The sequence below is a fragment of the Misgurnus anguillicaudatus genome, chromosome 11 (assembly GCF_027580225.2).
Source record: "Misgurnus anguillicaudatus chromosome 11, ASM2758022v2, whole genome shotgun sequence".
NCBI classification, from domain to species: Eukaryota; Metazoa; Chordata; class Actinopteri; order Cypriniformes; family Cobitidae; genus Misgurnus; species Misgurnus anguillicaudatus.
The window spans coordinates 37,506,168-37,529,217 of record NC_073347.2 but is presented as its reverse complement, the minus strand read 5'-3'; the positions used below and the strand labels follow the sequence as shown (position 1 = coordinate 37,529,217).

At 39.0% G+C, this 23,050-nt stretch overlaps 1 protein-coding gene across 3 annotated transcripts in view; it reads right to left on the bottom strand.

Annotated features, from left to right (window-relative positions):
- Positions 1-9,691: 9,691 nt before the first annotated feature.
- LOC129415428 (serine/threonine-protein kinase 32C) overlaps positions 9,692-23,050 on the bottom strand; it is a 32,419-nt gene continuing 19,060 nt past the window's right edge. Inside the window, exons 4-13 of one of the 3 annotated variants that reach the window (XR_008634816.2) lie at positions 20,190-20,363; positions 19,115-19,152; positions 18,776-18,865; positions 18,519-18,622; positions 17,311-17,427; positions 13,481-13,606; positions 13,055-13,183; positions 11,081-11,225; positions 10,873-10,940; positions 10,046-10,116 (exon numbers count right to left, since the gene is read on the bottom strand). Coding sequence is in view for 2 of the 3 variants with exons in the window: in XM_055169412.2 (XP_055025387.1) it covers positions 9,933-10,116; positions 10,873-10,940; positions 13,055-13,183; positions 13,481-13,606; positions 17,311-17,427; positions 18,519-18,622; positions 18,776-18,865; positions 19,115-19,152; positions 20,190-20,363 (1,030 nt within the window). In the remaining variant the exon portion in view is untranslated. Of the gene's footprint in view, positions 10,117-10,872; positions 10,941-11,080; positions 11,226-13,054; positions 13,184-13,480; positions 13,607-17,310; positions 17,428-18,518; positions 18,623-18,775; positions 18,866-19,114; positions 19,153-20,189; positions 20,364-23,050 lie in introns of all 3 variants that reach the window. The other 2 variants (XM_055169412.2, XM_055169413.2) reach the window with 2 other exon arrangements.

The following is a 23,050-nucleotide window of genomic DNA, read 5'->3' as shown; positions in this document are numbered from 1 at the left end:
CTTTAAAGGGATAGACGAGGACTTAATGCTGAGCTGAATCCACAGCAGACAGGACCGGAGAGGAAAAGTGCTGCAGACTTTAATATTTCACAAATCCTAATCAGACAGGATCAGAAATCAGATTCTGAACACTCACTCTCATGGCTCTTTGTTGTAGATGAAGAAGATATTGTTTATTTAAAACCGCATTATCATTGTTTGGACTATTAAATGATCAGAGATTAGCTGTGGTTTATTTTCTCCAGCAGGTGAAATATGAATGCATGATCTCAACAGGTTCACATACTTTCATCATTGAACCAGATGAGATGTACAGATAAATAAAACCACAGAAGTTCACCTCCATGTCTCTTTGTTCTTCTGTTCTTCAGATACGACTCTGACAGACACCTGATCACAGATTACTCTTAAGTGCTTTATAATGATTTAATAGAAGACAATCTGCCTGTGTGTTTTACAGCATTTAGAGAAAAATGAGTTGTGTGACGGATGGGTCCGTAGTGTAGTGTCGTGTTCAATGCTTTCATTATATCTCACAGATTTTCTGCAATAGTTTTTTGTTTTTAAATGATCTGTGGATGTCTTCTTGGCTCTGTTAGACTGTAGTGATGACGTCTCTTCTTTATCCTGGAGGCTGGACATGAAGCTTCTCTCGTTCAGAACAGAGCAGATGATCCTCTTTTCAGATCTTGTTAGTTTTCTCTGATATATTGAAGCTGTCAGGTGTGATGTTGTCTGGGTTTTTCCACAGGAGTTTCTCTCGCATCTGAACACGTTTATGTGCATCATTCTGAATAAACACAGTCTCATATAACAATCTGAGCATGAATGATTATATCCATGGAAAGGTTCTGGGTACATTTGAGTAATAAAAGTAACATCACACACACTTTCTCTGTCTGTCTCAGGTTTGAAGTGTCTCATGTCTCTGTAGAGCTGCTTATTACTTCAGACTCTCATCTCTGACCACCTGACCACAGACGAGCCGCACTATAATCTAGAGTGACATGTTTACTCTCATCCACTGCCCCAAAGATCACTGTGTGTGTATGTGTGTATGCATGTGTTTGTCTGTCTGTCTGTCTGTGTTTGGTAGGGCAACGTTCTGTATGTTACATTGTGGCAATGTTCAGTGTTATGTTGTGGCAACATTTATACATTCATTGTGTTACGTTGTGACAACGTTCGGTGTGATACATTGTGGAAAGATTTATACATTCAGTGTGATATGTTGTGGCAATGTTCGGTGTGTTACGTTGTGGCAACATTTATGCATTGTATGTGTTGTGGATATGTTAGGAAAGGCGTGCAGCACCTCAGCCAGTAATGATCGGTGACATCTGTTGCAGGCATTCAGAGTGCTGGACAGCCAGTAACACTTTATAGTTTCTTGAAAGAATTTAATTGGTTTGTTAAAAACAGCCTCTGGTCATCTTCCATGTGTACTGCAGCATTACTTGTTTTTATGCTAAGCTTGCAGGCTTCCCTAAAGGAGCTTTGGCTGAAGTTCTGCTGAAGGAAGGTCTGCAATTCTTCTTCTCTCTCTCTCTTTCTCTCACTTCCTTTCTCTCGTTCTGTCTCTCTCTCTCCTCCTACAGAGCTTTTGTTCTCTGTTGTTTTCACAGATGAGGAAAGTGAAGTGAGCGACACACACACACAGGCGTTTTGAGCTCAGAGATCTTCAGCCTTTGACACATCTGAGGTGAGTAACTTCACGTCTCCTTCGTTTCTCTTCTTGTCAGCTGTAAGTGTGATGACGTCTTCATTCCTCCGCAGGTCTATATCATGGGCTGCTGGACAATACATGTTTTTCTTCTAATGCTCCTCATTGGTCAGAGATCTGCAGGTAAGACACAGGATTGGCTGAAAGTGACAGTGAGATCAGAACCAAGATGTGTCGATTGATTACATGTCTGTCATTTGTGTGTTGAGTTGTCTCCTTATTCATTGTGGAGATGTTTTAAGAAAACTCTTCAGTTGTGTAACTTTGTGAAATTCCTCTAATGCTTTAGTTATTGTGCGTGTATGTGGAGTGTATGAGCGAGTTCTTGAACATCTGGTTGTGATTTGGCTTTTTCTTCAGCGCGTCACTGAATGACAGATCAGCAGAAAGTCACGGCAGATTTCACACGTGAACTCCAACACTTCAACTCTTATCTGTTGTTAAGATGGAGACAGTAATATCATATTTCATCAGTCGTTTCTGTGAGATCTGACGTCATCGGCTATAGACACATACCGTACACATAACATTGTGTCTTTGTTTTTCTCTTATTATTAAGTTGAGTTTCTCAAGCGTGTGGCTTTGTTTCTTCATTGTTCTGCTCAGATTTACATTTAAAGGGACAGTTCATTAAAAACAACCTTTAATTTCTTTCTTTGAAACACAAATGGAGATGTTAGGTCCATACAATCACTGCGGGCTAAGACAACAACTGTGATGTGTCTGTAGGCCAGATAACGTTTATACTTTCAGAATAAAAGTGCTCAGTACTGCCATTAAAGAATGAAGTAAACCAACATCAGGTCAGCTGGTAAAATAACAAACAGCTGCTGTTAAGAGAGGAAACGCCTGAGCGCTATGATGTCATGGAAACCCATCTGGTTCTGTATTCTGGACCTTCACTGTGTTTTAAACCAGACACAAGAGATCCATTCAAAGATTTCTCATGACAGCAGATTCAATGCCAAATCATCAGAGAAATCTTCATATTCTACAAGATTGTGTGTTTGTGAGTGCGTGTCCATGTGTAGGCCTATGTGTCTTTCTTCTGATCGAAAAACAGAATTTAAAGGTCCCGTTCTTCCTGTGTTTTTGAAGCTTCAATTGTGTTTACAGTGTGTTCATGTTTCACATGTAAAAATGTGGTATTTTTCACCCAATGTACTGTATAGCACTGTTTTCACTGTGCTAAAAACAGGCTGATGTCTTCATTGTTCTATGAAGTCACTCCTTCAGAAATATGTATCGAGTTCTGATTGTGTAGTTTGTTTAGTGTGTTGTGATTTGATAGCAGCTTAGCTTGCCGCTAGCATAGCTGGTGACTGACGTATTCATGTGGGCGGAGTTTAGTCAAAAAACTGTTTTATTGATGTCATTAAAGCAGGAAGTAGAGGGCTGTAGTCCAAACCGGCCGTTCGCTGTAGGCTTTGAAAGAGGAATTCTGTTAAAGAAAAAAAGTCGTCTGGCAGTGAACTTTATCATTTTACAGCTATTATTTATGCTATTATAGCAACATGGGATCAGGAAGAACGTGACCTTTTAAACTAAGGATCAGTTTGGCTTTAACTTTTAAAGATGAAGAGAGAATAAAATCTGAATCTCTGAGCTTTTCATGAACTGTGACAACACAAAGGTTTCCTGGACAGCATTGGCGTGCAGTGGGGTGGACGGACTAAAAGGGCGTGATCAGTGTGGACAAATTATTCCTTTTAAAAAACACTTGTTATTGTCTTTAAGTTTTAAATATTTAAGGACTGAAATACAAGTTTAAATAAAAAGTAATTAAAACAGTACACTGTAAAAAAAATTCAATAGAAATTACAGTGTTACTGGCAGCTGGTTGCTGGTAGCTTGCTGTAGGTTTGGATGTGTGTTGTTTACTGGCAACATTTTGTTTAAAGTTAAATGAACATTAAACCTTTACAAAAATGTTGCCAGTAAATAATATAAATTTAAATATACAGTAAGTTACCGGCAACCAGCTGCCAGTAACACTGTAATTTCTAACACTGTAATTTCTAACACTGTAATTTCTAACACTGTAATTTTTTACAGTGTAGGCTTCCTGCCTCTTTGTTCTCTCTTTTAAGCCAACTTGTGAGAGAGATGTTTGGCATTTGAAAAACTTGTAACAAATGCAAAAGACATGAAACTAAAATAGAGAAATTATTATAAAAATCTGATTTACTTTAACAAACAAAACAGTGAGAATCAAGTGAATGTTGAGGACTTTATGTTCAGTTTTGTTGATGTTGTAAACTTTATGTATGGATTATATGAAAGTGTTAGCAATCATGAAATTGGTAAGTTAACACATTAAAATAAGGTTTCACTGTTAAACTACATGTTAACATGAATCTAATAATGAGCTGCACGTATACAGCCTTTATTAGTTAATATTAATTTCAAACCTTCATTTATTACCATGAAATCATACATTTCTTACAATTTAGAGCTGGACATGGTCTTAGATTTCATTTCACTAGATTAATTTCTCCAAACTAATAACACGAGGACCTTGGATAAAAAAACAAACTGAATGACATTTTCAAAAATGCAAGTTTTACTAATTAGTTAAGTGTAACTCGCATGCTGTCGCAACCTTTACAGTAACAGCATGAGATATCTTCATCGTGACATGTATAGTTGCACTGACGTATCTTAACGGTTATCAGTGCTGTTTTTACACCAGTAAAGTTTTGTAAGATATGTTTGTGAATATTACTTAAATGTCCTAAAGGCCTAGTCCTTAATGTCAATCTTTGTCTTTATTTCAAGTGTCTGTACTCTTTCTTTTTTAAGTAAATGACTGTTTAATCTGCTGTGATGTTTTGTTTCTTTAATTCTGTATGTGATAAAGTTTGACACCTCTGCTCAAATGTTGTGTTTGTGTTTTGAGGTCCCAACACAGTCAACAGATTCAATTCATGTCAAGATCAGAATGGACTTCACAGCAGAATGGAGACTGTAGAGAAGGTGATTTCTCTCATCTCTCTGTGAACATCATCCTGTAAGGATTCTGGGGTGTTTTATGAGGGAATTATTCAAGGTTTTGTTGTGTAAATGCTGTTAATGTCACACTTTATACTGATGTTGAATCCTGATTCCTAAAACTCATTTTTTGCTCATGAAAACTCAAGATAGACCTTATCTTATATATTACATTGTTTTAGACTTTATTGCAGTTTTACCTTATAATCATTTTACAGTTTGGTTAACATCTGTTAATGTTATACAAATTCAACTATATAGCCTATCTATCTGTAATGATCTGTAATAACTAGTACTAGTATTAGAAGAGAACCGTCACCCCGGTCGAGTCCACTTTCTTCAAAGGTTTTTCTTCCTCTTGTGCATCATTGAACTTCTGGTTCTCCTCACAGGGTTTATTATGTGTGTAGTATAGAGAGGCTTTCGTCATATATATTATTATTATTATTATGGTGTGCTTTTATCACTGTTGCTGTGGTGTTATGGCGTCTTCATTTTCACTCGTATTTTGTCATGTATGTCTCATCAGAGGCTGGAGGATACCGTACAGATGTTGGAAACAGAACTGGCAGCTCTGCTGGATGTGATTGAGGCCCCTAAGTGGAGCCCCCTGCTGGACACTGACAGCGGTGCACCGCTCATAGACATACTGGACGAGAAGAACACAGACCTGACATCCAGATGATCAGCAGAGAGCAAACATCTGGGACCTCATTTATAAAATGCTGCGTAGAAACAGTCCTAAATTTGAGCTTACGTTTATTTCTCTAAATCAGTGGTTTTCACTCCTGAAGGCACTGCTATGCACATTTTGTATATCTCCCTTATTTAACCCTATCCTGAATCAAATCATCAGCTCATGAGTAGAGCTCTCTATGAACTGAACTGATTGTGTCAGATGAGAGAGACATATAAAATGTTCAGAGCAGTGAGCCTCCAGGAACAGAGTTGAAAACCACTAATCTAAAGCGTGCGTACCTGTGATTGATTCATAAACTAAATGTGTGTACGCCTCAATTTAAGATATGAAATCTATAAATCACAAATGATCTTGTTATTGTGCGCAGCTGAACAGTTTTAGATCTCCAGCTTTAAACCATGCCTAATAAATGTCATTGACAAATGAAAGGATGCCTGTCAATGTTTGAATTTTTCCAAAAACTTGCAGAGCTCAGACAGGCGAAAATGCGTACGTCTTCTAAGCATTTTCCCACGTCTACGACCGATTTTATAAATAGAGTGACATAAGGATGACATATTTTGGGTACTTCACTAAAAGCCCATTCATTTTTTCCATAGATTTTCGCAACAAAAAAACAACTCTGTGTTTAACAAAGGTTACATGTTTTGTCCAACAGATGAACACAACTTTTATGAATTTTGAAGTCAAAATACAGCTTTTTATTTTCTAGTAAATGAATTTACACTTTAAAATTCATAACATTTGTATTCATCTGTTAAGATTAACTTTTGGACAAGAAGCTAATCTATGCAAAAAATGAATGGGCTTTTTGTGAGAACGCAGTGTCCCGTAACTTCTGTGTTGGCATATAATTCATCATCCCTGTGGCGCTCTATATGAACGATAAGGTGGATTTTTGTGCATGCTCTCTACGATCAAATCTACACGTGTACACGCTTTATAAATGAGGCTTTTGATCTTTGGGGTTTTTAGTAAAGGAAGTTTTTACATTGCAAAGATTTTTGTTTTTATTAAAGGGGACAGAGAATGAAAAACCATTTTTACCTTGTCTTTGTTGAATAATGGTAGTCTACCCACATTCACAAACATACAAAAAGTGCTAAACATGCTAAACATCTCAGTCTCATAGAAATTCCTCTTTTAGAAATGTCAGCCAGAAAACAGCCCAATCTGAAAAACTGATGCTTATGACATCACAGGCATCTAACTGCCCTTCCACTTTAAAATAATTGGCTACATTTTTTGAGTGGCAGCAAAGTCAGCCAATCAGTAATGAGATTGCAAGTTAAGCCAGTAGTGGGAGCCAAATAGGTGCAAAACCACTTGTTTAAAATCCCCCACCCTAATAGAGCTATCTGAGAGAGGTTTTTAGGAAGCTTCTAAGGCATTACAGACCCAAACAAAAAAAACTGTCTACATGTCACATCACAGAACAAGGATAAATACTCCGTTCAATCATTCTATGTCACCTTTAATAAACACCCCCCAAAACTCTTTACCTTTGATTGAGTTTGATACACTATCATTTCCAGTTTAGGGCTTCTGTTTAGTGTTTGTTAAAGCTATTTCTGTATCACTTCATTGTAGGGCTGGGAATTGATTAAAAAATTTATTTTGAGGTGTTGAGAATTGAAAGTCGATTCCATTAAGGGGGAATCGACTCCTCTAAAACAAGCAAAACATATCTGCCAATGGGGTAAGAAACTTTTTCTTAAACACTTAATTCAAGAAAACTTCTTACCCAATTGGCAGATTTTCTGCTTGTTTTCTGCTTGCACAAATTCACTAAAATCTAGACTTATTTTCTCAAGTCATTTTTTTGCAGTGTAGTTATCTGTGTGTTTGTATAAACTTCATATGAAAACATGAAGCAGATGAGAGAGTTTGATTTATAAAACGGCTGAATGATTTCTTGATGAAGTCTCAGTATTTGTGTTTTAGCAGATGGTGTAAATCTAAGCAGATGGCAAGAGATCATGTTTCTATAAAAGTGATGGAGAAAAACATCTTCTTCTTGTGCTGTCATCATGCTATACTGTCACATAACACACACAATCAATTGGGAATAAACAAAGGCAAACTCATATTAATATTGTATTAATACTTTATTGGTCATCAAAACAATCTATGGGTTGCCAAAATATTCAAGAGATTTTAGTTTAACAGATCATGCTGTTCATATACATTAACAATGATAACATAACCTCTGCATCTCATTCATCAGTAAAGAAGAGAAAGCAGTCGTTCATCTCATCAACATCATGAAACCTTACACACACACACACACACACGCACACACACACACACACACACACACACACACACACACACACACACACACACACACACACACACACAACACACACACACACACACACACACACACACACACACACACACACACACACACACACGCACACACATGCACACACAGCTTGATTGTATCTTTCAGTTGAGTTATAAAGCAGTTTGTGAAACATGCAGGAGTTTAACGTCAGAACGCACTTTTGTTTTTCACATCTCTTCACTGTTTCTGCTGCTTTGACTGCAGCTTTATTCATATTTCAGAAACATTTCCTACTTCTGATAATAAATGCTTGTTTACAGATGTGTTTACACTAGCGTCACACGCACACACAGGCACTCCTTTATATGTTTATAAATGTAAATGGTAAAAAAGCTTTGGCATATTTGCCTACAAGTTGTGCCTGCACACTTGAAAAGAGATTTTAAACGACAGACAGAGCTTCATAAAACCTTGATAGCGATTCATTTATTTATATATGTCATCTATAGACACTTGGTTATGTAAGCAGATCCACATAAAACTGTGGAAGATGTGTTTGATTATATACACTGCAGTCATCTGAATGCTACACGCAGACGTTACTGTCGGAGACGACAGCGTAAACCTTAAATTATTCCTAGAATTCCTACTGAATGAATTCATGCTACGCTAGAGAAACATTCCCATCGGAGAAACTACTGAAGCCACATGGACACAATCTCTGCAAATATTTCTCTCTTGTGTGTTATAAATCAATCTTAAATTGATATCCTATAGAGAAAAGCCAAGACCTCAGTAAATAGCAGAGATGAATGAATTGGGTTGGTACCTGTACCGTACGTCCAGATTTACCACAAACCCTCAATGGAGTGGTAGTTTAAGAAGTCTAACAGTCAAAAGGCAGTATGGCAACTAACATGTTGCCGAAAGCAGCGAGCGGAGAGAAAGATTATTGAAAAGTTAAAAAAAATAAAACGGCTACTAACAGCAATATGAGGTTAAAGAGTCGATCAACAAGACTCAAATGTATATTATCTTCTTCATCAAAGTTGTCTGGCTTTAGTTCACGTTTATTAGCTTTAAGGTCATTTACAGTAAATGCTAGTAAATTCATGGTAATGATGGGCATACGTAACTTCAAGACATTTAAATGTACTTCGGTCTATCTGGAAAAATACTGCAATACATTTCATGACTCAAAATTAAGAAGCAGGCCGATTTAAAAAGAGGATGTGAATCTTAACATGAAAACTTTCACTTTTTCTTGATTTACATCTTTGCTCATGCTCTTCTGAAATGTAATCATCTCATTTGTTTTTTATCCAGTATGTGATGTACATGCACCTTTGATTTATAAGATCTCAGTATATGAAGAAATGACCCTGGTGTTGTTAGCACCATGCTGAGCTACAGGAATACTGTAAAAATACTCTACTTTACTGTACTGCATGTGATTCATTATATCTTCATGTTGAATAACACAGCTGTATGTTATTACAATAAATCACACTCAAATAAAAAGTGTTGTTGTCTTGTTTTCAGTACAAATATCTAAAAATCTATATCTTAAATCAAGATTAATTTTTTGATTCTCAAAATAACCCAAGAAACTAAGTCTAGTCTCTAGACAAAAAAATATCAAATTTAAGTGAATTTGTGCTTAAAACAATGGGGTGAGAAATTGTTTAAAGAAAAAAGATTTTTTTCTCTCACCCCATTGGAAGATATTTTTGCTTGTTTTAACCTCAAATTCACTTAAACTGTACATAAGTTTTTCCAAAAAATAGACCTTTCCTCCCAGGTCATTCTGCCCATCAAGTAAATACATCTTGATTTAAGAATGTTTCGAAATTTGTACTGAAAACAAGACAACAATACTAAGTTAGAAAGTCATTTTTTTGCAGCGTAATCATTAACTCTCATCAATAATATAAACCGCTACAGATTAAAACATAAAGCCAATAATCTGTCAGTATGTGGAAAATGCTTTAAACTCAAAATATCCTTCATTTAATAGTCTCTAAAATCTCTATTTACATCATGCTAAAAATCATGTTGCATAGAAGTTTACATTTATTCTAGAGAGCGACCTACAGGCAACAAATGTATGGAGATGTAAAAGAGTAAATTGAGACCCGGACCGTCTGTACACCTGTGCTGGTTCACCTGTGCTGCCTTCAGGGTCCTTCAGAGTTCTGCTCGGGGGTTTTAAAGGCATAGTGATTACGCTAGCAGCTTCCTGGAGACGAGCAGACAGAGCCGCACATGCTCAGTTTAGAGGTCTCGGGTTCAAGCTCCGCCTCTTCGTCCTCCGTTCCTCCCTCAGCGTCTGGATCTCCATCTTCAGCCTCCGCTCCTTCTCCATCCCCATCACCTCCCATAACAGTCTCCTCCTCCTGGCGACGCCTTAACCTGCACACACACACACACACACACACACACACACACACACACACACACACACACACATTCAGGTTGTTTACACATAAAGTCAATTTATTACGATTTTTCCAACTAGTTTTCTTTTCCACCAAAAACTGCAATCAGATCAGTTAGTAACAGTGATGTCACAGCAGCACATTCAGTGTCAAATAAATGTTCATGAATAATGTGACACTTTTAAATATAGCATCAGAAACATAAATTACAACAGACAGACAAAGAGAAAGAGAGAAAGAAGGGGGGGGGGGGGTGAGAGAGAGAGTGTAGCTCATGCAGTAACGCAGATGCTGGTAAATAATAAATGAGATAGTAATTTAGAGCGTGACTGCAGTGATATTTTTCTCTCTAGTGAAGAGAGAGAGCGAGAGAGAATATATGACTGCAGTGTTTTACCACGGTAAATAGGAGCTTGCACTCATTTACACACACCAGCATGATGTAAACATGCTTTCTCTGAAATACAGATGAACAGAAACAATAAGAGACTCACACACATACAGTACATATGCTCCGTTCCCAAAACAAGTGAGCTGCTGTGATGTCTACTATTGTAGGAAGCAACATCGTAAAAATGGAAAACAACTCCTCAAGTCAACATCATCCTTACAGTCATTTCTTAATCACAAAATGACTGCCTACATACTAAACATGCTGCTTTAAAATGTCATCTAATTATTCAGCTCACTGTTTTGAGAAAGATCAACAGTCTTTAATTAAATGTCTCACTTTTCACGGTTGAAAATCATAAACTCCTGCTGGACGACTTCAAGGCATTCCTGAAGATACTCGTTCTCCTGAGAGCAATGACGTCAAACACAAAGACAAACAACATAACATGTTAATCAGTCAACAGTCTGACAGTCATAACCACACACACACACGCACGCACGCACGCACACACACGCACACACACACCTAAAATATCCTCACTTACTCCAAGAGAATCTAGAAGGCACTGAAAGCTTTATAATTGAATCATTCAGGTAATAATCTCCCTGCTCTCTGTATCTTCAGTCCACAGAAGCTCATCTTCAGATGTGTTCACTCTCTCCACATGCAACCCAGCAGAACTGTGCAGACTTCATAATCATTTCAATTAGCTTTGATCTGATTAGAGAGATGCTGTTCAAAGCAACGGATCTGGATTTCTGAAATCACACAGCTGGATAACATGTCTAATAAAAGGCATCTGGAATCAGATAACTCATCAGCATGTCAGTCACGCTTACAGATAACTGAGCTATAGAGTTCTGAGCAACATAAACACCCAATTAATATTTTACCCTTTAGATTTTTTTATCTGTAAAACACCAGAGTATTACACAGAAGTGCAGTTTGACTGAGTGTCACCGTGTGACAGTGAGGAGAGTCAGCAGAAGGAGTGAGATGTTGTGTGTTGTGAGATGGAGTGGAGTGAGACGTCGAGTGAGACGTTCACGTGTGTTGTGTCAGTGTGTGACAGTGAGGAGCGTCAGGAGAAGGAGTGAGACGTTCACGTGTGTTGTGAGATGGAGTGGAGTGAGACATTCACAAGTGTGTTGTGTCAGAATGTGACAGTGAGGAGCGTCAGCAGAAGGAGTGAGACGTTCACGTGTGTTGTGTGACAGAGTGGAGTGAGACGTGGAGTGAGACATTCACGTGTGTTGTGTCAGCGTGTGACAGTGAGGAGCGTCAGGAGAAGGAGTGAGACGTTCACGTGTGTTGTGTGACCGAGTGGAGTGAGACGTGGAGTGAGACATTCACGTGTGTGTTGTGTCAGCGTGTGACAGTAAGGAGCGTCAGCAGAAGGAGTGAGACATTCACGTGTGTTGTGAGACAGAGTGGAGTGAGACGTGGAGTGAGACGTTCACGTGTGTTGTGTCAGCGTGTGACAGTGAGGAGCGTCAGGAGAAGGAGTGAGACATTCACGTGTGTTGTGAGATAGAGTGGAGTGAGACGTGGAGTGAGACGTTCACGTGTGTTGTGTCAGCGTGTGACAGTGAGGAGCATCAGCAGAAGGAGGAAGACGTTCACGTGTGTTGTGAGACGGAGTGGAGTGAGACGTGGAGTGAGACGTTCACATGTGTTGTGTCAATGTGTGACAGTAAGGAGCATCAGCAGAAGGAGTGAGACATTCACGTGTGTTGTGAGATGGAGTGGAGTGAGACGTGGAGTGAGACGTTCACGTGTGTTGTGTCAGCGTGTGACAGTGAGGAGCGTCAGAAGGAGTGAGACGTTCACGTGTGTTGTGAGATGGAGTGGAGTGAGACGTGGAGTGAGACGTTCACGTGTGTTGTGTCAGTGTGTGACAGTGAGGAGCGTCAGCAGAAGGAGGAAGACGTTCACGTTTGTTGTAAGACGGAGTGGAGTGAGACGTGGAGTGAGACGTTCACATGTGTTGTGTCAGCGTGTGACAGTGAGGAGCGTCAGGAGAAGGAGTGAGACGTTCACGTGTGTTGTGAGATGGAGTGGAGTGAGACGTGGAGTGAGACGTTCACGTGTGTGTTGTGTCAGCGTGTGACAGTGAGGAGCGTCAGCAGAAAGAGTGAGACGTTCATGTGTGACAGTGAGAAGCATCAGCAGAAAGAGTGAGACGTTCATGTGTGACAGTGAGACGGAGTGGAGTGAGACGTTCACGTGTGTCGTGTCAGTGTGTGACAGTAAGGAGCGTCAGGAGAAGGAGTGAGACATTCACGTCTGTTGTGAGATGGAGTGGAGTGAGACGTGGAGTGAGACGTTCACATGTGTTGTGTCAATGTGTGACAGTGAGGAGCATCAGCAGAAAGAGTGAGACATTCACGTGTGTTGTGAGACGGAATGGAGTGAGACGTGGAGTGAGACGTTCACATGTGTTGTGTCAGCATGTGACAGTAAGGAGCATCAGCAGAAGGAGTGAGACGTCGTGTTGTGAGATGTTCTGGTGACTTACAGACTGAGAATCTTTGCTGTTATCTCTGGATCTGTTTTTGGCCAGTCGTTTTTTCTTCTTATGTAGAGGACGAGACTCCAGGATCATCTCTTCTAGCTCAAAAGTCGGGTCACAGTGCAGACGACCTTTCTGTTGTGCCACACAAAGCAAAGAAACCCTACATTAGAAAGTATGGAGTACAGATAATAAAGCACACCCTCACAGACACACTCGTCTTAGCTTTTTCTCATGACTATTTGTGATGTTTTTCAGTCAGTAACAGAGGATTAGACGGGTCTTGTGAAGAGTAACAGCAGATCATGAATCTACTATAAACATTAACTGCATGCAGAGATCATCTTAATTTAAAATACATATTTTCATATAGTGCCACATATATTCTGAATATTCTCTTGTAGTGTTTGTGTGTTTACAGGTTCATCTCACATTGGGAACAAACCCGGGCTCCACTTTCTTCTCATAAACATCATCCCAGTTGACATCAGAGAGATAGAGCGCCGTCTGCATCTGAGCCAGACCACAGAAACGATGCTCGGGGTTCACCGTCAATAACTACAGCATATACACAACCATCAGACACACAAAACAACACAGAAGTGTAGATTAAGTTAAATGAGATTTATTTCTGATGTATAACAGAACAGTAACATGAAGGCAGGGTCAGGATTTCTGTTTGCCTCTTGAAGTTCATCTTGAAAACATGAAACCATAATATGTAAAATTCACTTTTCTAGGGTGTTTGGATATAAATGTGTGTTAGCAGTGTGTGAACACAACAATTCCACAATGACAAAAATCCACCCACTCTTCATTTTTAACCCCCATTAAACCAAAGGAGTCACATTAAACATGCTGTTCTAGTTCTCTTGTTAAAGTGACATCACACTGATTAAGCCCCGCCCACAGCCACTGACTGACTTAATTTCACACAAAAGCTGTATGTTGGTAAGGGAGTGAGGAGCTGTAGCTGATTTGTATTTAAAGGTACACACAATGAAAAGAGTGCTTTTTGCTCCTACTTAAATAGGGACATATTGGACATGCAATAATAAATGATCTGCGGGGTATTTTCAGGAATCAGACACAGGCAATCAATTTAAGTCTAAACTAAAAACACTATCACATAACTCGTGTGGAAATATACTCATGCCACAATAGTTAGCCTGTCCAGAACTAAGCAGATTTTCAATCATTATACTGTATTACACTGGCAGTACATGCGATCGGTCCCTACGCTAATAAGAACTTGGCAATTAACTTCTTCCACCCTGAAGCTATTTTGGGGATTTTCGCCTGGATTTGGCCTACCCAATTTCAAAAGCTTCCCATACCCACATGCAGAGGTTTACATACAAATGTTTGGTATCATTTTACAGGAAACCCTTTGAAATTACATAAATCACTGTTGAAAGTGCTAAACATGGTTGTATGTGATGTCAGTCCTCTAATAAACACAAAAATAAATAGGCGCTTTTTGATGTTTTTTTTCTAAAGTTTTTATTTAAAAGTGTATAACTCTGGCCCTGAGTGCCTCAGCTCCCTGCAGACAGTTTTGTTTGATTCAAGCAATTGCCAGCTTACAGAGGAAAAAATATTTTTTTCTCTATCATAATCTATGCAAAAGTTATTTTACTCCAACTGATGGGAGGAATAATACCCTTTTTGTATACAATTTCTGCCTAAAAACATTTGAAGTGCTCCCATAAGCACATACAGTGGAATAAATGCAATTGCTTTATATCATTTTAAAGAAAACCCTTTGAAGTTACATAAAAAGCTGCTGTTTGTGACAAATAGTGTTATTTATGTTGTTTTTCATATGATGAAACACCAAATTTTCTTTTTATATGTTGTAAATACTGCCTTTGATAGTGTATAACTCTGGTTCTGGGTGCTCTAGCAGACTGCAGACAGTTCTGGTTGTTACCAGCAGCAGACAGTAAACACCCAAAAAAAGAATGATCTCTTTAGCATGTCGCATTCAAAAGTTATTTTCATTTTACTGAAGTGTCCGAAAATACATTTTTCATATAAATATTAATTTTTTGTTTTGGACATATAATAAATAACAAGGGATTATTCATGCACACAACCTAAGAAAATGCTGTGAATGGACTCATTTTTTAGAGTAGGACCTAAGAGAAAAGATGGTGTATCATTTGTGGCTATATGTGCTATCTGAGGCAGTCCACACTCAGTTTTCCCATATGTTTACAAAAGACGATTTTTTACCTTATTATTCATTCAACTATTGTTGGATATGTGATAATAATAGAACAAAAATAACGATGTAGCCTTATTCCTGAGAATGAGAGCTTTCATTTGATATAAGACTTGCCCATGTTTGTCATACTTGAAAAATATGAAATACGTGAATATTAAATCATATAAAAATTGTGGGGGGGGGTGATAGTGTAAATTAAGTGTAAATAACTTTCTTACAGTAAAAGATTTCTCAAAGTGATGCATATCTGGAGAAAGTAGAGAGTCTAAGCTTTCAAACAGTATCCCATATGTGTTACTGGGGTCCATGATGGACCATTAAAGATTAAAAGAATATTTTATTTGAGTCAAAATACGAAATTTTGTACCCGGGACTGGGTCCTCAGGAGTTAAAATCAGGATTTTTTTGTAAACATTTGGTAGTTTTGATCTTTTAGTTACTACTTTTTGGGGTGGTTTCCCGGACAGGGATTAGACTAGTCCAAGACTTAAACACTTTTAAGAGCTCTCCAAACTGAAAACAACTTTCACTTACATATCTTAAAATACATCAGTGCCCTTTGTTTTACCTCAAAATGCACACAAGTAATGTTTTTAGTAAGGCATGTTTGTTAAAACTAGTTATATTTCCTAATTAAACTAAGGCCTAGTCCTGGATTAAGCTAATCCTGGTCCAGGAAACTGCCCCTTTGTGTCATGTATTGGCATTTAACAACACGTAAGGGTTTAAAACAATTAAACAATTGTGAAAAGTGCTATATAAATAAAATTGAATTGAATATTTTAATCTTAAACTTCCCAAACACCTGAGACTTATATTACATCTTATAAAAATGGTTATAATATGTGCCCTTTAATGCAAGATTACAGAGGCAAACACTATTTTTTTGTAACCCTAATGATCACAGTATGACCACAAATATCTAAAGAACAAGAATTATTTCAATGTTGATTCATAGATTCATTAACACTGTAACAATGCAAACACAAATAATAATAATAATAATAATAATAATATCACTGCCAATAGCTAATCATTTGAATCTTCTCTATAGGTGGCGCTGCTGAAATACAGACAACAGGTTTCTCTGTTTGTTCATAATTAAAGTGTTTCTGATATAAATTGTGTAATTTTTTTATGAAATGATGCCAGCTGTCTGTACTGAATGTGCGACTGTCACACGGCAGCGTTTCTCTGTCTTCTCATCTGTCAGGAAAACGATATCTGTGGATGGTTTCGGGTACGGTCGTCTACTATTATTCCTAAAGGTTCAGACCGTCTCCTCTGAGTCCAGACACAAAGAATTGATCAAACTGATTCACATGAACCACAAACTGTGTGAACGCTCATTTATAATCAGACTGTATGCGTGTTTGATGACCTCCATTTCTCCATCACCTGTCCTTAACTCCATTCAAAAGAAAAATCTGTCATTTCTCTTGTCATTTCTTGAGGCTAGTAAACAAGTTCATAAACATTTCCAATCAAAGTTATAATCTGTGTTATCCACATGTATTTTACAGCACTATACTGTAGGTAAATAACTGTTATTATTTCTTTTTAAGGGAAATTAAAAACTCTATAAAATACTCGGTTTAGTTAATCCCACAATCCTCGGCATCATTTGTTAAGATTGTAATTCTGTTTGAATGTTCAGTCTTATTGTAAATGAATTCTCTTCACACAGTTTCCTCTCCGCTCATCCATCTGTCTGTATTATTCTCATCATCTGTCATTACTCTTTTATTCTCTCTTTACTCTTCATGTTTTCTGACTGTTCTCTCTCTCTTCTCTACTTCATCCTGATCAGCTACATTTGCCAAAAGTTTCAGTACAACGACAGAGATTTCACACAACAGACAGTCTTGGTCTAGTCGATAAAGAGTCTGGCAGGAAGGTTACCAGGTTGATTTTAAAAGCATCTGTGATCAAGTCATGATCAAGTGTGTGTATGATTATGTTACCTTCAATGAGTTTTCAAGTCATCACTAAAGACTCAAAAGACTACAACTAGTTTATTACAAATGCTCACCTTTCTCAGCAGTGAGATGAGATCTTTGTGCCAGGTTGAACTATACTGAACACTGACTGTACTGAACAACTGCAGCAGAGACTCCACTGAATTACTGCTGTGGATATCATACGGCCTCTGAGAGAGAGAGAGAGAGAGAGAGAGACAGAGAGAGAGAGAGAGAGAGAGAGAGAGAGAGAGAGAGAGAGAGAGAGAGCATTGTTATTTCTCCAGACTCTTAACCTATGGTGCAGACTTGCGCACCGAAATCTGGGGAGGTCACGTGACCAGCAGGAAGATCGCACACATCTCAATTCTCACGAGTGCGTTTTGTGTTCTCACGACCTTCTGAGTTCGTTCTTCCGAGGTCGCCTTGCAAGACCAGTCTCCACGAGAACACAAGTCCGTTCTTTGCGTTCTTGGAATTGAGAAACAGCCATAGATTCCCGTAAAATCTGGTCAGGGAAGCGTCATTGTCAGGGAAGTGTTTTCTCTTAATTTGCAAGATAACTCATCAGTGGTGGGGAAAGAGTTAGGGCGCATTCACATTATCCAAACCAAACCGCGCTCAGGCACGTTTGACCCCAAAAGCCTAGTTTGTTAGACTAGTGTTAAACTAGGGTTAATCGTACCCTGGCTGGATTGCAGAGGTGGGCTGGATTCACTTGGGCTCGAAGGGGATGGCGCAGTGTGATCGCTAATCGCACCTGAGCATGATTCAAAAGGAGAGACGTCTATTGCACGATCACTGACATTTATCTTAAAAACCCTCTGACGCGTGCAGTGGGGTTACGTGAATGTCTGAGCTACACACGTGACAGATCAACTAAGCAATACGATGACATGTGAGAGGGCTGTAAGTCATCACGCACCAAATGACTTTAAATAAAAAACACAGACTCAACATTACGATGGGTTCACATGCTAATGACGAAAGCACGCCTGGGGTCGAATCGATAAAAGTACAGTGTGAGTGCTTCTGGGGGAGTAGGGAGGGGTGACAATCGCTCTGGGGCATGATTTGGTTTGAATAATGTGAATGCACCCTTATTGGAATCTGCCAAAAAATGAGAATCTGAATGGCCTGAGGCTGAGATTATGGGGATTGGAAGCGAAAGTATTTGATGAACATAATCTGTTAAACATATAATTTAGTTCATATCAATAATTTCGTTTTTGACAGAAGTGACGTTAAGCATCTTTCAAATAATCCAGAAGATGAATCTTACCCAACCTCGCAGAACCTCAAAAATGGTCACACCCAACGACCACCAGTCAACCTCAAAGGCATAACCTGATCCTCCGCTCATGAATGACTGAAAGATCTCTGGAGCTGTTTAGAAAGCAAACACATCAGATCATGTGTCTCATATCATCTCAGTCTGTTTATCTGAAGTATTGATACAACATTAATAATCAGATTGAGGAAGGGTTTGTTTTTTATGTGTGAGGTCTGTGAACTTTCTGTGTTTTGGTAGAAACTCACCCATGTATGGTTTGGTACCAGCGAGGGCTGTGGCTCGTTCACCGTCTTTGATTATTGTAGCGATGTTGAAGTCCGTCAGATGTGCGTGACCTAAAGAGAAGAGAGACACTAAACACTTAACTGGACAAATAGCAGATAATCAGAGAATGTGAAGGATTCACGGGAAGAATTGAGAACATCTAATGATCTAATAAAGAAAGGAAACGTCTGAAATAGAGCGAGCGGGATAATAAAGATGTTTAGTGGAACAGTGAGTCCTTGAGTCTTTATATTTTTCCTTGAACCATTTCTGTATCCTGTGAGACATCAGGCTCATATACTTTACTGTACTGAACTCACCTTGTTCATCCAGCAGAATGTTGTCAGGTTTGATGTCCCTGCGTGGAGAGATTTTACACACGGTTTATATGAAGCTCTTTATAGGACATTTACATTCATTCATGTAGAAGATGCATTTTACCAAAGTGACTTATACATGAAGAGCATAAACATTTATCTGAGATGATGATCTTTAACTCTTCAATATCTGAGTGTAGTTTCAGCTGTTCAATGTAAATCGTCATTCTGATTCATCACTAAAGCTCAGTATGAAGCACAGTAAAACTGATCTCTGAATGATCTGACAGACGTTTGGCTCAGATGTCTGATTCCACCTGAAACCGCTCCAAACATCACATCAGCCGAGAGTTTCTCGAATCGACGCGTTCACTGAAGAAAGGAAAATCCTCCTCTTGAACTAATTTACCCTGCTGACAGCTGAGAGTCACTGCACGCTGTTGCTAAGAAACACTTCAGCCCAATATAGTGCAAGTAAATAATAATACAGACAGAGAGGCGTTCTTTTAAAAGCCTCCGGTGGGCAATATGAGTGGACAGACACATACTCCAAACATTTACTCTCATCATAGCACAGAAAGACAGAAATAAAGCAACACTGAAGATTTACTCTTGATTCTGTCTGCACGATGGGTCCAAAAACCAAAGCACACAACACAACTACACAAAAACGAATCCCTGCGGGTAATGAGTTTGTGTACACACACACACACACACACACACACACACACACACACACACACACACACACACACACACACACATGCGCACACACACATACACACTGTATCCAGATTGTACTGGTGCTGTGTACAGACAGAGTCAATTAGCTGATCTCAGATCAGGACCCAGTGGAGGCTCTGCATTGAGCTGATCTGACCTCTGAACGTAAATCAGTGTGAAAAAGACAAATACAGACTCGCACATACAGTTCTGATAATAAACACACTGACTAAAGTCAAACAAACAAGTGTACAAACCTCTGAACCGTAATCTTAATCTTACAGTGACGTACGAGCGCACACGTGTGTGTGTGTGTGTGTGTGTGTGTGTGTGTGTGTGACGTGTGTGTACGCACCTGTGTATGATGTGCTGACTCTGCAGGTAATCCAGCGCCAGAGTCATCTCACACAGGTAGAGTTTTACAGCTTCCTCAGTGAAAGGGACGTTCTGCTGAAGATGGTAACGCAGGTCTCCTCCTAACAGCAGGTCAACCACCATGAACATGTCCTCCTCGTCCTGGAATGAGTACCTGAGACCATCAAACAAACACACATCATCCTTCTCATCGATTACAACTAACAGACATTAATAGTGAATGTGTGACCTTTTCATATTCACAGAAATCTTTCATGATGTAGGAGAAGGTCATGGATGTACGGCAGATGCCAGACCCCTGCATCATCAGCTTTACAATCAATACCAGAATCACAGGTGAATAATACCTGAACATCAACAACAGGACTGCAGATGAAGTCAAACCTTAATTTATTACACATCAGAGAGATTCAGAGCACTGTAACAGGCGACAGACAGATGTATCCTGAATGAAAACCTCTTTCACAGGACCTCAGACTGGGCTAAAGTTTCACCTGCTAACATGACAGGAACCCAAAAAACACAGCCAAGACAACACATAAGTGACTTAAACCCTTTCAAACATCTCTGAAGAGACCTGAAAACCACACTTCCCATTTAACCTGACTGAGCTTGAGAGGATTTGAAAAGAAGAATGGCAGAAAATGTGCAAAGCTTGATGTGTCATACCCAAAAAACTGTAATGGCTGCCAAAGGTGCTTCAACTGAGTAAATACTGCGTAAAAGGTCTGAATACTTATGACAATGTGATATTTCAGTGTTTTTAGGCCCGAACACCGAGGCACCGTGGGTGCAAAGCCCTATTGTTTTTGCACAGTTTCTTTATCTTCTCTGAAATGAATCGCATTTTTGAGGGCCTAAACATGCTCGAAAACTCATGAAACTTTGCACACATGTCAGAAGTGGCAAAAATGTACATGTGGTATAGGCATCAGAAGTGGGTGTGTAAAAAAAGTCTCTTGGAGCAAAGCTCTTAACCCCACAGGAAGTCGGCCATTTTGAATTTTTGCTGTGATTTCTGTGCAAATTTTGCCATTTCCTGGCTTCATACTTTAACAAACTCCTCCTAGAGATTTGATCAGATCATCATCATATTTGGTCAGTCTCATCTAAATGCCTTTGCAACGTTAAATTGCGGAGCTTTTGACTTTTCATTGAAGGGCGTGTGCGTGGCGGCCTGACAAATTTCTGCGTTTTCGCCATGAAACAGGAAGTGGTTCTAACTCAGGCATACAATGTCCAATCTGAACCACGCTTCACATGTTTGATAAGAGTCTCGGCCTGAACACATTTCCATGCCAATATTCAGTTACAGTCATAGCGCCACCTGCTGGCCACAGGAAATGTCAGGTTTTATGACAATGTCAGGTGATTTTATAGAAATGTAATTAGATTTAGATCATCATCTTATTTGGTCAGACAGATCTTAAAGTCGCAATGAAATTATAATGAAAAACTATATATATTTTTTTTATATTGTGGTATTATTAACAAATGATTTATCTGTGGTTTGGCAGGTGGGCGGGGTCCGGGGGAAGATCGCAGCGATTAGCAATTAGCAACACGACTCAACTTCAAACATCCAATCAGATCTCGATGGACAAATTCAAATCCAGCCCTGCCTTATTTCATTTCAGAAGCTGTTTCATTCGGATATACGTAAACGCGGAGAAAATAAGTCAATCGCTACTTCCGTTTCATGGCGACTTTAAGGACTTTGCGATGATAAATAACAAAGATCTTGACTTTACGTTGAAGGATGTGTCCGTGATGTTTCACCATGAAACATGAAGTTGTTGTCATTCAGGCATACAATGTCCGACCTGCCCCATACTTCGTATGGTTAATAAGGGTCCCGGCCTGAACACATCAACAACAAAATACAGATACAGTCATAGCGCCACCCAGAGGCAGCAGGAAACACTGATTTACTGCTCTAAGAGATTTAACAATATCAACATCATATTTGGCCAGTCTTATTAGAAGAATATCTACATATATTTACACACTAAAATTCATATACCCATTGTTTTCCTACGGCCATCAGGTGGCGGTGTACATGTGTGCGAGGGCCCTTCCATTGCTGCTTGCAGCTTTAAATTACTATTTTTGGTTTTCACTTTGTCATTATAGGGCAGCGAGTGAAGATTTATGAGGGCAATAAAGTTTCCAGCTGCATCATAACACTGTTTGCGACTGAATATAGACAAAAAAACCACACAATTCATAAAGGTTGGGATATTTACCTGCAGACTGTTAGTAAACTAAATAGACTGTAAACATGAATCTATGGTGGAATGTGACTGATCTGTGGGATCTGATCTCAGGTCAGTAGACTTTCACAGATCTTCTCAACACCTCAGCTGTTGTTCACAGTGAATATATCTGTTTGTTTCTCATTCTCGGATGATGTGAGAAGTCTCTCTGTCTCATCTCTGTGTGTGTTTATGAAGTCTCATTTCCTTCAGTAAGAGGACGTGAGTGCAGAGAGGTAATCATCACATCTATTATAGATATCAGCACTCCATCCACAAAGACAACATCATATTCACACAGACTCTTAGTAAAGATCAAAGGATCAGAGGAGAGAAAATCAACACATAAAGACATCGCTGAGGTGCTTGAGATGATGCTTCAACTCCAAAATAAAGAAACAGAGATGATGTTTAAAGTGCAGCTATCTTAACAGGATTACACACACAAACACACACACACACACACACACACACACACACACACACACACACACACACACACACACACACACACACACACACACACATTGACTATTTAAAATCAAGTATTTCACAGAGGCCACTTTACATCAGAACATGAATCCAG